The following is a 16,563-nucleotide window of genomic DNA, read 5'->3' as shown; positions in this document are numbered from 1 at the left end:
TCTCAGCATAATAAATGCACAATGATGCCAGTGTACAATTTATTGTAAAATACACCCAGAGGGCATCTTAGAGATGCCCCCTGAAAATATAGCTGACTTCCAGTGTGGGCTGACTAGTTTTTTCCAGCCTGCCGCACACCAGACATGTTGCAGGCCACATGGGGAGAGTGCCTTTGTCACTCTGTGGCCAGGAACAAAGCCTGTACTGGGTGGAGGGGCTTGTCACCTCCCCCTGCAGGAACTGAACTGGCGGTGAGCCTCAAACGCTCACCCCTTTTGTTACAGTGCCCCAGGGCATCCCAGCTAGTGGAGATGCCAGTCCCTCCGGCCAATGCCCCCACGTTTGGTGGCAAGGCTGGAGGAGACAATGAGAAAAACAAGGAGGAGTCACCCCCCAGTCAGGACAGCCCCTAAGGTGTCCTGAGCTGAGGTGACTCTTACTTTTAGAAATCCTCCATCTTGTGGATGGAGGATTCCCCCAATAGGATTAGGGATGTGCCCCCCTCCCCACAGGGAGGAGACACAAAGAGGGTGTAGCCACCCTCAAGGACAGTAGCCATTGGCTACTGCCCTCCCAGACCTAAACACACCCCTAAATACAGTATTTAGGGGCTCCCCAGAACCTAGGAAACTAGATTTCTGCAACCTAAAGAAGAAGAAGGACTGCTGACCTGAAGCCCTGCAGTGAAGACGGAGATGACAACTGCTTTGTCCCCAGCCTTACCGGCCTATCTCCCAACTTCGAAGAAAACTGCAACAGCGACGCATCCAACAGGGACCAGCGACCTCTGATGCCTCAGAGGACTGCCCTGCACCCAAGGACCAAGAAACTCCAGTGAACAGCGTCTATGTTTAACCATCTGCAACTTTCTTGCAACAAAGAAACACTTTCAAACACTGCACGTTTCCCGCCAGAAGCGTGAGACTTTCTACTCTGCACCCGACGCCTCCGGCTTGACCTGCAGAAAACCAACACTACAGGGAGGACTCCCCGGTGACTGCGAGCCTGTGAGTAGCCAGAGTTGACCCCCCTGAACCCCCAAAGCGACACCTGCAGAGGAAATCCAGAGGCTCCCCCTGACGCGACAGCCTGTAACAAGGGACCCGACGCCTGGAACCAACACTGCACCCGCTGCCCCCAGGACCGGAAGGAACCGAACTCCAGTACAGGAGCGACCCCCCAGGCGACCCTCTGCCTAGCCCAGGTGGTGGCTACCTCGAGGAGCCCCCTCTGTGCCTGCCTGCATCGTTGAAGAGACCCCCGGGTCTCCCCATTGCTTTCAATACAAAACCTGACGCCTGTTTGCACTCTGCACCCGGCCGCCCGTGTGCCGCTGAGGGTGTACTTTCTGTGCCTGCTTGTGTCCGCCCCCCCAGTGCCCTACAAAACCCCCCTGGTCTGCCCTCCGAGGACACGGGTAGTTACCTGCTGGCAGACTGGAACCAGGGCACCCCTGTTCTCCATTGAAGCTTATGTGTTTTGGGCACCTATTTGACCTCTGTACCTGACCGGCCTTGAGCTGCTGGTGTGGTAACTTTGGGGTTGCCTTGAACCCACAACGGTGGGCTACCTTGGACCCAACCTTGAACCCTGTAAGTGTTTTACTTACCTTTGAATTACTTACCTCCCCCAGGAACTGTTGGTTTTTGCACCGTGTCCACTTTTGAAATAGCTTATTGCCATTTTTGCCAAAACTGTACACGCTGTTGTGATTATTCAAAGTTCCTAGAATACCTGAGGGAAATACCTTTCATTTGAAGTATTACTTGTAAATCTTGAACCTGTGGTTCTTAAAATAAACTAAGAAAATATATTTTTCTATATAAAAACCTATTGGCCTGGAGTAAGTCTTTGAGTGTGTGTTCCTCATTTATTGCCGGTGTGTGTACAACAAATGCTTAACACTATCCTCTGATAAGCCTACTGCTCGACCACGCTACCACAAAATAGAGCATTAGAATTATCTCTTTTTGCCACTATCTTGCCTCTAAGGGGAACCCTTGGACTCTGTGCACACTATTTCTTACTTTGAAATAGTATATACAGAGCCAACTTCCTACAACTGAGGATTGTCGTGAGCCAGCCATGCCAACAGGCAGCCTGGTCTGTCGCCCTCAGGGTACTGGTGTGTAGTGTAATGATGGTGATCATGTTTGCACAATCTATCTCCCTGTCTGCACGTATGGATATGAGTGTGTCCGCCGCTTTCTCGCCTCTGGCAACAGCAATCTCTTCAGTGCCTAGTTTGGACTCTAACTGCGAAAGTTCCCTGGCTAGTACCCTGCGGACCCCTTAGAAAGCTGTCATGCAGTGTCCCCGTATCACCACCTTATGTGCATCCCACTCCGTAGCCCTATGTGTGGTCGTGTATAGGTTTTTATGTGAAATAAGTGGTCCGGCATTGTGCTAGGTCCGCCTGAAAAGGGGGGATCCGTCAGGGCCTCCGGTTGCAGGCGTCATGTTAGTATCCGGGTCCCCGGGCGGCCCCAGTCCAGAGCCACCTGTAGGGGGCATTGATCCGACACAGTATGTGTCAGGTAAGTGGCAGCGTTGAGCTTGGCTATCATTACAGAAGGGACAAAAATAGGTTAATCCTTGTATGCAAGTCATGCACCGGGGAGTAAAATTAATACTCGCGGTCTGTCAGGTGTCGCAGGCGCCAGATGTCGTTTAGGCCATTGTGAGAAAGTAGCCTCTTTCTAGCCTTGTTACCCCCACTTTTGGCCTGTTTGTGAGTATATGTCAGGATGTTTTCACTGTCTCACTGGGATCCTCCTAGCCAGGGCCCAGTGCTCATAGTGAAAACTCTATGTTGTAAGTGTGGTTGTTATGTGTCACTGGGATCCTGCTAGCCAGGACCCCAATGCTCATAAGTTTGTGGCCTATTTGTATATGTTCCCTGTGTGATGCCTAACTGTCTCACTGAGGCTCTGCTAACCAGAACCTCAGTGGTTATGCTCTCTCTGCTTTCCAAATTGTCACTAACAGGCTAGTGACCAATTTCACCAATTCACATTGGCATACTGGAACACCCTTATAATTCCCTAATATATGGTACTGAGGTACCCAGGGTATTGGGGTTCCAGGAGATCAATATGGGCTGCAGCATTTCTTTTGCCACCCATAGGGAGCTCTGACAATCCTTACACAGGCCTGCCACTGCAGCCATAGTAAAATAATGTCCACGTTATTTCACTGCCATTTACCACTGCACTTAAGTAACTTATAAGTCACCTATATGTCTTACCTTCACCTGGTGAAGGTTGGGTGCAAAGTTACTTAGTGTGTGGGCACCCTGGCACTAGCCAAGGTGCCCCCACGTCGTTCAGGGCAAATTCCCCAGACTTTGTGAGTGCGGGGTCACCATTTCAAGCGTGCACTATACATAGGTCACTACCTATGTAAAGCGTCACAATGGTAACTCCGAACATGGCCATGTAACATGTCTAAGATCATGGAATTGTCACCCCAATGCCATTCTGGCATTGGGGAGACAATTCCATGATCCCCCGAGTCTCTAGCACAGACCCGGGTACTGCCAAACTACCTTTCCCGTCGTTTCACTGCAGCTGCTGCTGCTGCCAACCCCTCAGACAGGTTTCTGCCCTCCTGGGGTCCAGCCAGGCTTGGCCCAGGAAGGCAGAACAAAGGACTTCCTCAGAGAGAGGGTGTTACACCCTCTCCCTTCGGAAAAAGTTGTCAGGGCTGGGGAGGAGCAGCCTCCCCCAGCCTCTGGAAATGCTTTGATGGGCACAGATGGTGCCCATCTCTGCATAAGCCAGTCTACACCGGTTCAGGGATCCCCCAGCCTTGCTCTGGTGCAAAACTGGACAAAGGAAAGGGGAGTGACCACTCCCCTGACCTGCACCTCCCAGGGGAGGTGCCCAGAGCTCCTCCAGTGTGCTCCAGACCTCTGCCATCTTGGAAACAGAGGTGCTGCTGGCACACTGGACTGCTCTGAGTGGCCAGTGCCAGCAGGTGACGTCAAAGACTCCTTCTGATAGGCTCTTACCTGTGTTGCTAGCCTGTCCTCCTTCCTTGGTAGCCAAACCTCCTTTTCTGGCTATTTAGGGTCTCTGCTTTGGGGAATTCTTTAGATAAAGAATGCAAGTGCTCATCCGAGTCCTTCTGCATCTCTCTCTTCACCTTCTGCCAAAGGATCGACCGCTGACTGCTCATGACGCCTGCAAAACCGCAACAAAGTAGCAAAGACGACTACTGCAACCCTGTATCGCTTCTCCTGCAGCCTTCTCAACTGTTTCCTGGTGGTGCATGCTCTGGGGGTAGCCTGCCTCCTCTCTGCACCAGGAGCTCTGAAGAAATCTCCTGTGGGACGACGGAATCTTCCCCCTGCAACCGCAGGCACCAAAAGACTGCATCACTGTTCCTCTGGGTCCCCTCTCAGTACGACGAGCGTGGTCCCTTGAACTCAGCAACTCTGTCCAAGTGACTCCCACAGTCCAGTGACTCTTCAGTCCAAGTTTGGTGGAGGCAAGTCCTTGCCTCCCCACGCTAGACTGCATTGCTGGGTACCTCGTGATTTGCAGCTGCTCCGGCTCCTGTGCACTCTTCCAGGATTTCCTTCGTGCACAGCCATGCCTGTGTCCCCGACACTCTAACCTGCAGTGCACAACCTTCTGAGTTGTCCTCCGGCGTCGTGGGACTCCCTTTTGTGTCTTCGGGTGGACTCAGGTTCACTCCTCTTCCATGTGCCTGTTCTGGTACTTCTGCGGGTGCTGCCTGCTTCTGTGAGGGCTCCCTGACTTGCTGGGCACCCCCACTGTCTCTGGTCCCTCCTGGGCCACAGCAGCATCCAAAAACCCTAACCGCCACCCTTGCAGCTAGCAAGGCTTGTTTGCGGTCTTTCTGCGTGGGAACACCTCTGCAAGCTTCTTCACGACGTGGGACATCTATCCTCCAAAGAGGAAGTTTCTAGCCCTCTTCGTTCTTGCAGAATCTACAGCTTCTACCATCCAGTGGCAGCTTCTTTGCACCCTCAGCTGGCATTTCCTGGGCATCTGCCCTCTCTCGACATTGTCGCGACTCTTGGACTTGGTCCCCTTGTTCCACTGGTACTCAGGTCCGGAAATCCACTTTGGTTGCTTTGCTGGTGTTGGTCTTCCTTGCAGAAACCCCCTATCACGACTTCTGTGCTCTCTGGGGGTTATAGGTGCACTTTACACCTACTTTTCAGGGTCTTGGGGTGGGCTATTTTTCTAACCCTCACTGTTTTCTTACAGTCCCAGCGACCCTCTACAAGCTCACATAGGTTTGGGGTCCATTCGTGGTTCGCATTCCACTTTTGGAGTATATGGTTTGTGTTGCCCCTATACCTATGTGCTCCTATTGCAATCTACTGTAACTTTACATTGCTTGCATTACTTCTTTTGCTATTACTGCATATTTTTGGTATTGTGTACATATATCTTGTGTATATTTGGCATCCTCATAGTGAGGGTACTCACTGAGATACCTTTGGCATATTGTCATAAAAATAAAGTCCCTTTATTTTTAGTATCTGTGTATTGTGTTTTCTTATGATATTGTGCATATGACACCAGTGGTATAGTAGAAGCTTTGCATGTCTCCTAGTTCAGCCTAAGCTGCTCTGCTATAGCTACCTTCTATCAGCCTAAGCTGCTAGAAACACCTCTTCTACACTAATAAGGGATAACTGGACCTGGTACAGAGTGTAAGTACCCCTTGGTACCCACTACAAGCCAGGCCAGCCACCGTCAGCCATTTTTTTACACTCCATGTGTCAAGCTCCCGTGAAACCTGCCTGCTCGGGGCGTGGGGCAGGGGAGGAGAAGAGCAGTCAAGGTGAATATCCGGGACACTATTAAAGTCTCCGCCCCAGATGCTCTCCACAGTAGGGTCTCAGAGCAAGCCAGCGGACACTGCCTGTAGAAAGCTCTTTTGGGAGGTGTTGGGTGCATTTTGGGCTACAAGACTCTGCGGTTTACCGTTTAGGCAACCCTCTGTCAGTACATAACGGCCATCAGGATCGAGTCGGGTATGAGAGATCGTTTACGGGACATTTGGTGCTATCCAGATTGCCACTCCTCGGCAAAGGACGAGGTGACAGTGCCCACGAGTTGTCCCTTCCAGTTGGTGCGCACCCTCTCTATCATGGTTGCAGTCAAGTGAATTTCCTGTAGCATTGCTATGTGGACAAGAGGTCGCCTTAAGAAGCTGTATATGCGCTGTCACCTGCGAGGACTAGACAAACCCCGAACGTTCCATGTGATTAGGCTATAGCGTGGGGTGTGTGACTGAGGTTGAGTAATCATAGCTAGGTTATTATGTTTGAGCGCAAGGTGGTATCCCAGTGCTGCACCCTCATTGCTTGTGGGATACCCTCTGGTGTCCTCCCCGAGCATAATTTACAAAGCGGGCGCCGCAAGGGAACCCACTGTACCCCTCCCATTCTCCAGACGCGGCATCGACAGGGAAAACCAATAAGAACATAGAACAGGGAAAACCCCAAAAAGGGGGGAAGGAAATGTAATTCAATACATAATAACTTTGTGTAAACAAAAAATGAGGCCCGTAGGCCCACAAGAAAGGAAACTGGTCCACATGGTGCGGAGCGCGGTGCGAGAGTCACAGACAGCGGAGGACTGGTCCCCGGCCACCTAGGCACCCAATCAGGCCACCACCACCTCAGATCCCGCACTAGTCGTTGCAGGTATGTGATCCGCATTCCCAGGGAGTTGTGCGTTGGTCCAATGTGTCTCGGAGCGAATGAAGTAGGACAGAGTGGTGAGGGAGGGTCTTGGGGTTTTATCTCCCGTGAAAGAAGTGGCAGCGCGGGACCTGCGGGTCAGATGTCATCTGCAGACCGTGGAGTGAGCAACGGGCCCTGGTGGGAATCCCCAGCATCTGAGGAGTCGGCCCAGGTGGATTTGACGTCAGTGTCCGGCAATGCACTCAGGGCCGAGTAAGCGTTGGAGGCAAACCGCGTGGCTTCGCAGTAGACGCGTGCGCTCATCCACAGATTGTGCCTTGGTAGGCTTGGTGCCCGATCGGGCTCAGCGATCTCACTTTCTTTTTGGGGGTGCCCAGGACCCTTCCGGGCTCCCCTGTTGAGTGGGCTGGGCCAGCCCCTTTGCATGTAGCCAGGTCCAGACATCCTCTGAGGAAGTGAAAACATGCACTGTGGAGCCATCCTGTATCAGTAGTTTTGCAGGGAAGAGTAGGGCATATTTAATGTTGTGCTCGCTGAGGCATTGTTTTGCAGAGTAGAAGGATTTGCGGCGTCGGAGTTTTTGGACTTCGGCAGTGAAATCCGGATAGGTGGTGATTGTTGCGTTCTCGTATTTTTGCAGACCCTCTTTGCGGAAAAGCTGAAGCACTAGGTGTCTGTCTCATTAGTTAAGGAAAAGGGTGACCAATGGGCAGGGATGGGCTCCCGGTGGTGGAGGTCTGCCCGGGACTCTATGTGCCCGTTCGATCGAGAAGAATTTTGGCACAATGTTCGTAGGATGGTGTCCATAAGCCAGCCTTCCAGAAATATTTCCATGCTGGGGCCCTCGGCTCTCTCAGGGAAGCCCACCAGGTGTATATTGTTGCGCCTTGACCTGCCCCCCACGTCCTCGCCTCTGCGCCTGAATTCGTCTACCTCTGTGGATAAGTGGGTCACGTCTGGGGTCAGCTGTGCTATGTTACCCTCTGTCTCCGTGACTCTCTCCGCCAGTGCCCGGTGATCCATTCGTAGTTGATTGACAGCTAGGGCAACGGCGTTAATCTTTGTTTCAAGAGTACTTTTGGTGTCCGTAATGGATTGTAGCACCCTCTCGAATTGCGTTGTATGGCCCTGTATGGTTGACTCAAACTGGCTCAGCGCTCAGGCCGTCGAATCCGGAGCCCCAGGTGACGTTCCTGGCATATCCGCGGATGGCGCTGGTGTCTTAGCGGGTCGCGTCTTGACCATCCGGGTATCCAGATGTCAGTGTAAAACAGGTCCGGGGCGCTCAAACTGGGCAGCGCACGTTCTGTGCGTTTCTGAGGAGTGTGGCCAGTGAGTCGACAGGGGGCGAGGCCGTCATCCGCAGTGCGCACCAGAGGCACCTCGCTGCAGTGTGAGTGTTTTCCCAGTCTTCCAGGCTGGCGGCAGGTCGCGGCCCCACAGAGCACGTGGGGTCAGGCGGGTGCGGATCCAAGAGTCGCCCAAGGGGAGCCTTCAAACTTGGGGGCCTGCGCCCCCTCAGGGTGGCACTATATCAAACCCCACGGTATTAAAGGACAACATTCAACTCAGTTGGGTGCACGGTTCGGGCATGACATGAACTGCAGAGGCGAGCTCCCCTGGCCATCCTGTATGCCCCTCAATCCCCTTGATAGGCTATCCTGCCTGCCTCTGGACGCTGGCACAAATAATATATTTCATAAACTGCGGCTCACTACCATTGAAGAAACTTATCCCACCAGCTCTTTCTTTGCATCACAAGAGGCATTGCAGGGCCAGCACATCACACGGCTGGACATGGTTGCATACTGCTAGCTGCGGGCAGCTATTTGTGTGCTCCAAAGTTGACTTCCTGCTGTGACCCCTGAATTCCAGCTCCTAGAGCCCATCCTTGCGAATCCCTTCCTGCACAGGCTAATTTCCAGGTTAAATGCTAATAAGCAGGAGACCGCACCAGTGGGTGTCCCTGTTGCTCGATGGGCATGGGCTGATGCCCTGGAGGTTCTCATTTCAGAGTAACAGTGGTGATTCTGCTGCACCCAATCCCAAGCATTCTCGCCTAACTAGTGACTGCGCTTTGTGCCCTCTTACTTCTGCTTGCTAAACGGCAATGCACTGGGGTCGCTGCCCATGCCCACAACTGGCTGATTGGCTCAAAGATGTGGCGCATTGCCAGGATGAACTTACCTCTTATTGGCAACTGATGCTGGTGCGATCACGTCCCAAAGTCATCTGGTCCCCCTTGGAGCTGTATTTGAGTGCAAGACCCTGCCCTGATGTGTGCTGCAGATTACCCGTCTCTTTCCTGCATACCACGCTTTGATTGCGCCCCCCCAGGGATGTCAGTAGGAGCTACTGATTTGGGATCCCCGTCCTTTCACTGTTTCCTGAGTGATGCATCTTCCCCTCCTTATCTCCCTCTCTCCAGATTGCCCCTTTAATGGTTCTGGATGTATTGCTTGCACCATAAGGGTAAGGACTGTGGGGCATATTTATAAGCCCCTAGTGCCACCTTGTGCCACATTAGCATTATTTATTTTGGCGCTCATGTGTCCCAATGAGGCCAAAATCCTTGCACCACATTTACAAAGTGGCACAATGCATCCATGTGGTAAATACCATTCCCAAGATGATGTACTTACAGAGGGTTGATGTATTTACAGGGTGTAGCAAATACCTCCCATTCTGAGTTCTTAGCTTCAAAATTAGGCCTAACATGCTGAATTGCAATTTAACACACTAAATTCTGCATGTTTTTCTCTTTTTATAGCCGTTTTCACATATTGATTTTGGCAGGTTTGAACTGACGACAACTGTCAGGGGAAAACAGCAGTGGTGAATGCAATCACTCTACTCAGAATTCTGAACCCTGAGCAAACATCTGCTTGTAGAGGGGTATCAAATGAGCAGCACGTTTTTGTTCCTAGAATTAGGCCCTCATTATGAACACGGCGAAGACCCGCACCACCGGCAGTGGCGGTAACTACCACCAACAGTTAGACGGTCTGGCCCGCCAAATAATGAAGCACATGAAAAACAGGTATTCTGAAAAACACTCACTCCCATCAGAGGAGTGCCGACAACGACGGAAGAGGCCACCCACAGGCCGACGGAAAGGCCCTGCTCACCCATCAAAAGATGAAGCACTGGACCGCTGTCAGTTCCGGGACACAAACCACTGCCACGCAAAGCCAAGTGGAAACGAACCAAATAAAAGGAAACACTCACTGGAGGCTCACACAGCCGCGGAAGCAGACATGTAGAGAGAGTTGCAAATCATGCCAGTGCTGCTCCTTGCCAGACACCTCCACGACCGAGACCACCAACGAAGATAACAATGGTAAGTACCGCAACCTACTAAACAAGGGAAGAAAGGGCACAGTTTCATACCCACCCACCCCGCAACGCACCCACAACCCCTCACAGCCGCACAAGCCATACACACCTGAACAAGAAATACTTACCTGACACAAGGCCAAGACACCCTGCCCAAAGTATACACATGTGCACCACACCCACCACAATAAATCGAGGAACCACGGATTCAGAGTGTGCCAACACCAACACTGGCTACACAAACTTTATTAAAGCTCGACGAGCAACAGAAGTCCAACAGAAGGCCAATGGCCAGTCCATAGTCAAAAGGCCGGTGGGCCCAAATGGCCCCAACTTGACTCCCACAAGTACACATGGTACTCCACCATAAAGGGGCATCAATGGGGCATCCAGGCACCTCAGGGGACGGGGCAGGGGATGCTGGGGGTGAGGACTTACGTCTGGGAGGGGAGGCTTGGGTTTACATTTGGGAGGTGGAGGGGGCTGGGTTTTGACTTGGAAGGTGGTGGAGCGGCCTTGGACTGGGGTGCGGCAGATGTACCTGGGCCAGCACGGGGTCTCCTGCTCACAGGGGAAATAGCATGGGAATGGGAAGGGTGGACAGAGGCGGGCTATGACGTTGGAGGAGTGGACAGGGCAAGGAGGTGGGCACATTTAGGGATGAGACTGAGTGGGCCAGTGGATTTGAACAGGTCAACATGGGATAGGAAAAGCTTCTTAGGGGCAGTCGGGATGGACCTGGAGGAAGGTGTTGCAGTTGAGGTAGAGGGAGTGGTCATAAAAGGTGTAGGTGTGCTTGACGTGGAATCAGGTGACTGTACAGTATGCTGAGGTGTGTTGGATGTGTGTTGGGTGGGTGTCTGGAAGCGTTTGAGTGTCTTGGGAGGAGGGGGAGTGGACACAGTGGCACAAGACAGGCTGCCAGTGTAAATGGATGTTGTCTGGGTGTCTGCAAGTTTGGTGAGTGTGCTGCAAGTGTTACTCAAAGTAGTTGTGGTGAGTGCAGGTGTGGTGTCTGGGGTGCATGACTGGATGTCTGATGTTGTGGTGACTGCAAGAATGGGGTCAGAAACAGTGAATGAGGGTGCAGTGCTTGTGAGTGTGCATGTAGAGGTGACAGGGAGGTGGAAGAGGTGGACACACTGAGGGAAGTGAATGTTGTTGTGTGTGCCTTTGTATGTTGGCTGTGTGTATGCCTGTGGTGGGAAGTGTGGTGCTTGTGTTTTTCAGTGTGCTTATTCTGTGTTGAGGTGTGCGCATGGCTGTCAGAATGTGTGCTTGGGACAGGTGAAGGGAGTGGGGTGCTGGAAGGGGTAGAGGTGGTTGGAGGGTAGACGGAACGACCAGGGACACTGGCTGCCATCAAAGAGGAGGCCAGAGCCTGAAAAGATCTCTGTAGGCCAGACACGGCACTGACGATGGTTGTCTGCCCTACAGAGATGGTCCTCAGGAGGTCAATACCCTCCTCTTTGAGGGCAGCAGGGCTGACTGGGGCAGGGGATGAGGTGCCTGGGGCAAAGGAGACGCCCACCCTTCTGGGTGAGCGGGCACTGGCAACTGGGTGGGAAGCACCCACAGCTGGCATTTCCTGGGCATCTGCCCACGCCCGACTTGAGTGTGACTCATGGACTTGGTCCCCTTGTTCCACAGGTACTCTCGTCTGGAAATCCATTGTTGTTGCATTGCTGGTGTTGGTCTTCCTTGCAGAATTCCCCTATCACGACTTCTGTTCTCTCTGGGGAACTTAGGTGCACTTTGCACCCACTTTTCAGGGTCTTGGGGTGGGCTATTTTTCTAACCCTCACTGTTTTCTTACAGTCCCAGGGACCCTCTACAAGCTCACATAGGTTTGGGGTATATGGTTTGTGTTGCCCCTATACCTATGTGCTCTCATTGCAATCTATTGTGACTGTACATTGCTTGCATTGCTTTCTATTGCTATTACTGCATAATTTTGGTATTGTGTACATATATATTTGCTATCCTCATACCGAGGGTACTCACTGAGATACTTTTGGCATATTGTCATAAAAATAAAGTACCTTTATTTTTAGTATATCTGTGTATTGTGTTTTCTTATGATATTGTGCATATGACACCAGTGGTATAGTAGGAGCTTCACACATCTCCTAGTTCAGCCTAAGCTGCTCTGCTAAGCTACCTTTTCTTTCAGCCTAAGCTGCTAGACACCTCTTCTACACTAATAAGGGATAACTGGACCTGGTGCAGAGTGTAAGTACCCCTTGGTACCACTACAAACCAGGCCAGCCTCCTACACTAGAGTTATGGCTCAAGCACTGAAACTGTGATGCTTTATATCATGGATGACATGTGGCGCCATTTCGACGAGATAGGTCTAGCAGGCTAAAGATGCAGAAGTCTATCGGTGGCCCCCGAAGTGGTCACTCACAAAATCCTACCAAGTACTAGGTATAGAATGGGGACAAATGGATCAGTCCTCTTCTGGTTCTCCTCCAATTTAGGATCCCATCCAAAACAAGTCAAGATGAGTGGGTATCTTGCTGAACAATACTTTGCTACCCAAGGAGAACCCCAATTTTACACCATGTCACTGATTTTCTTCAATCTTTAGATGGAACCACTAACATCCATTCCAAAACAGGCAAACATTGCCTACCACCTTTACATCCAGCTATACCTGAAAGTGTCCACCAAATCCTCACAAACGTTCAAATACAGCTATCTGCCAACCACCAGAAACTGATGCCTCTGAAATCAGAATTCCTCATCATCATCCTCCCGCCAACCCCGTACTGAAGGCCTCACCTCCAGTTCTAGAGCACTTAACTTCACTCAATGCACTAGACTTCACATGTAAACTCACAGACTTCTCTAAATCCCTCAGGATCACCATCGACAAGCATCTGAATATCCAAACTCACATTAACAACATATGAAAGAGCTCCCAGTTGCAAGTCAGATTTCGAAAAACATTAAAACTTTAATTCCAGTCGCAGAACTTAAATGAGCAGAACAGGCCCTAGTCATCTCCAGACTCCACTACAGAATTGCACTCTATACTGGCCCAGTGAAGGCTGCTTTGAGCTCCAATGCAAAGCTCATCTCCGGAACACGGTGCTCTGAACAGATTATATGTGTTCATTTCACTCTGCTGGTCACCATGGAAACCAGAAGCATCTTTAAAGTTTCATCTGTTATTTACAATACCATGCATTGTGACAATACCAGAGTAGCATGCTGAAAACCCCAGACCATCTAGAGGGCGCCGATCCACAGGAGGTGTACTTTCTCTTATTCAAGAACCACCAGGGCTTACGAAAAACACAATCTCTCACCCCTTCTCAGGAAGCTTACAAGATATGTGGAACTATCTCCACACTCAGTTACACTAAACCATATTTCGTATCTTTCAAAAGAGAAATGAAATCCCCTGAACCAGAAATACCTCATGACCTAAAACACTTTCTGTAACTCGTGCCCCAAGGTAATAACTCGTGCCTTCTCCACGCTCTGCTTATGACCTCACATATTACATCACTCATGCAATGTTCTGTAAAGACTGGGAGTTACTCCTAATCGATGGAGTGATAAATACTCCGTATTAAGAATGAAGACTAGTGAGTGAGTGAATACGTTTTTCTCTTGTGCAGGTTTGTAATCAAAGTAGAGAATGAGTGAGATCAGGTTAGGGGATGGTGGTGCAAATCTATACACATACACACGCATTCATTCTCACTACTGAGTCCTTGTCACTAAATAGATTACAATGATTACACATTACGAGTATGGTACAAGGCATGACCTGCATTGATCCCATTGTATCCACTTTAATTAAAGTCCCCGTGTCTCACCCCAGCTGCATTGAATCCCCGCCTCCTTCTCTCACTGTCTAACTGTGGAAAAATGTCTCTGTCTTTCCAGGTGTTCGATGAGAGACTTCGGGGAGTGCACGTACACTGGACTCCGAGCTCTGTGGCTGTCTGCATGTTGGCTCCCCAGACCTTACATTTGTACTAAGGAGCCCTATGTGTAAACACACTGCTGTAAATAAAGTTATTCATACGCCTTTAAAACTCTTACCATGATTGCCTTCCCTTCTGCATTTACCTCGGATACCAAAATAAACTTGGTTAGGCATGTTTATCCATGAATTGTTCTTACTAACATTGTTAGTTGAAGAGAAAACCGAATAAGCATTTTAATGATTGTCAGATGCACATTGTTTTTTCTTCCAGCGCGTTTAAGCTCTCCGCCCTGTGAAAGGAAAGTCTTATTATCACTCCCCCTGACTAATCTCCCCCCTGGCTGAAAGCATCTCCAGACCTCTTTTACTCACCATCACCCTCAGTCCCTCAGCCATCTCCTGCATGAATGTGTACAAAACCAAGGGGTGCAACCCTCTGCTCGTTAAACACTGGTTCAGACCTCCCACAGCACCCCTGTCTGTTACCTGCCCCCATCCTCAGGTTGTAACTCTAGTAACACCATCTCTCGCTGCTCTGGGGTCACCGTAAGCTGTGACCGGACACATCCCCCTGACAAGCCCACATCACCCATGTCCCTTCTGTGAGTTTGTGCCAAAGCCAGGGGTACCACCCTCCCCTCGTTAAACACTGGTTCAGACCTCCCATAACCCCCTGTCTGTTAACTTCCCCCATGCTCAGGTTGTAACTCTACTAACACCATCTCTCGCTGCTCCGGGGTCACAGCTCTGACCGGACACATCTCCCAGACAAGCCCACATCACCTGTCTCCCTTCCTCTCCTGATATTTCCTGCTCCTGTAAACACTGTCTGCAGCGGACCCCTCTTAGACCCCAAAATCCCCTCGAGCAATGGCCTCGGGACATCATCATTTGTGATACACTGAATAAGCTAAACAATAAAATGGTGACTGTACTAACATTTCCAGGTGGACGTGCCCTCCACTCCCACCTGTCTCACTAGACAGACCCCATCATTCTCCTTCTACCCTTACTTTTATTCCCTTCTCTGTCTCATCCTCCCATCACTCACCTCACTAACTCCTTACCTGTTGGATCAAACCCCTAAAAACATTTACCATAAAATCTGTCTCTGACATTTTCCCAGTAGTCACTACTAGCAGCAGATGTCAATCAATGACCACACCCCCTCTCCTCATCACCACACCTGCCCTGCTTCTCTTGTTCGCCCCACTCTTAACAAACTCCATCCATGTCTGCCAGAAACATTTCAGCTACCTGCAGGGCCCTCTCTGCCCTCTCTGCCCTCTCTAGCCCTCACTGCCCTCTCTAGCCCTCACTGCCCTCTCTTGGCTTCACTCCCCTCACTGCCCTCACTTCCCTCACTGCCCTCACTGCTCTCGCATAGTGCCGCCACTTCACTCACTTCCCTCCGTGCCCTCAGTGCTCTTAGAGTGCCAGTTCTTCACTCTCAATCCCTGGCACATGAGGGGCTTGGAAGAAAATGTTACACTGTCAACACCATCAAACTAACCCCTCAGCACCCTCAGAATCCACTGATCATTGGTCGACAACTTGTTAATCACTTGCTACCACCTCATTGTTTACCATATGTCACTATCTGGTCGCTCAGTTACCGCCAGTGCAACTGAAGAGATTTCTGGAAAAAGCCACTCTGTTTGTGCTCTTTCAAGTCATCCGGCCAATCTTCTCTGCACCTTCGTCCTTGCACAATAAGGCAAATCTGGTCCATGTAGGAGGCTGGCCTGACCTACAGTGGGTACCTTGTGGTACTTACACCTTGTGGCAGGTCCAGTTATCCCTTATTAGTAGATTAGAGGTGTTCCAGCAGCTTAGGCTGGTAGAGGTAGCTATATCAGAGCCACTTAGGCTGAACTAGGAGACATGCAAAGCTCCTACTATACCACTGGTGTCATATGCACAATATCCTAAGAAAACACAATACATAGATATACTAAAAATAACTACTTTATTTTAGTGACATTATGCCAAAAGAATCTCAGAGGATATACTCCCTTAGGAGGTAAGTAATATACACAAAATATACTCGCACAAACCAAATCAGGTAAGTAAACAGTTAGAAAAGTAATGCTTAGAGTGTAGAACACAATAGAATGCAATAGGAGAAAATAGACCTTGGGACAACACAAACCATATACTCCAAAAGTGAAACGCGAACCACAAATGTACCCCAAGCCTATTGTAGTGTGTAGAGGGTCACTGGGAGTGTAAGAAAACACTAAGGGTGTCCAAGATACCCCACCCCAAGACCCTGAAAAGTAGGAGTAAAGTTACCCTACTACCCCAGAAAGACAGTGAAGTCGAGATCGGGGATTCTGCAAGGACAACAACTGACTGCAAAGCACTGAAGACGGATTCCTGGACCTGAGGACCTGCAAAGAAAGGAGACCAAGCCCAAGAGTCACGCAAATGTCCAGGGGGTGCAGGAGCCCATTAAACCCCGGATGAAGGTGCAAAATGGCTACCTCCGGGTGGGAGAAGCCAAATATTCTGCAACAACAGAAGGTGCCAGGAACTTTTCCTTTGGTCAGAAAATGTCCCGCGGTGTGCTGGAGGAGGCTGAGTTAT

At 50.5% G+C, this 16,563-nt stretch overlaps 1 protein-coding gene across 5 annotated transcripts in view; it reads left to right on the top strand.

Moving 5' to 3' along the window:
- Positions 1-16,563, top strand: part of LOC138283048 (C-type lectin domain family 2 member L-like) — a 733,614-nt gene that overhangs the window by 308,209 nt on the left and 408,842 nt on the right. For 3 of the 5 annotated variants that reach the window (XM_069221187.1, XM_069221188.1, XM_069221185.1), the window contains one exon: positions 13,932-14,141. The exons of the other annotated variants lie outside the window; for them this stretch is intronic. In XM_069221187.1, the coding sequence (XP_069077288.1) occupies positions 13,932-14,043 (112 nt within the window). In that variant the 3' untranslated portion in view covers positions 14,044-14,141. Of the gene's footprint in view, positions 1-13,931; positions 14,142-16,563 lie in introns of those variants that run through there. 5 annotated transcript variants of the gene reach the window in all.

The sequence above is a fragment of the Pleurodeles waltl genome, chromosome 2_2, assembly GCF_031143425.1.
Source record: "Pleurodeles waltl isolate 20211129_DDA chromosome 2_2, aPleWal1.hap1.20221129, whole genome shotgun sequence".
Classification (NCBI taxonomy): Eukaryota; Metazoa; Chordata; class Amphibia; order Caudata; family Salamandridae; genus Pleurodeles; species Pleurodeles waltl.
This window is presented reverse-complemented; position numbering and strand designations above follow the sequence as displayed.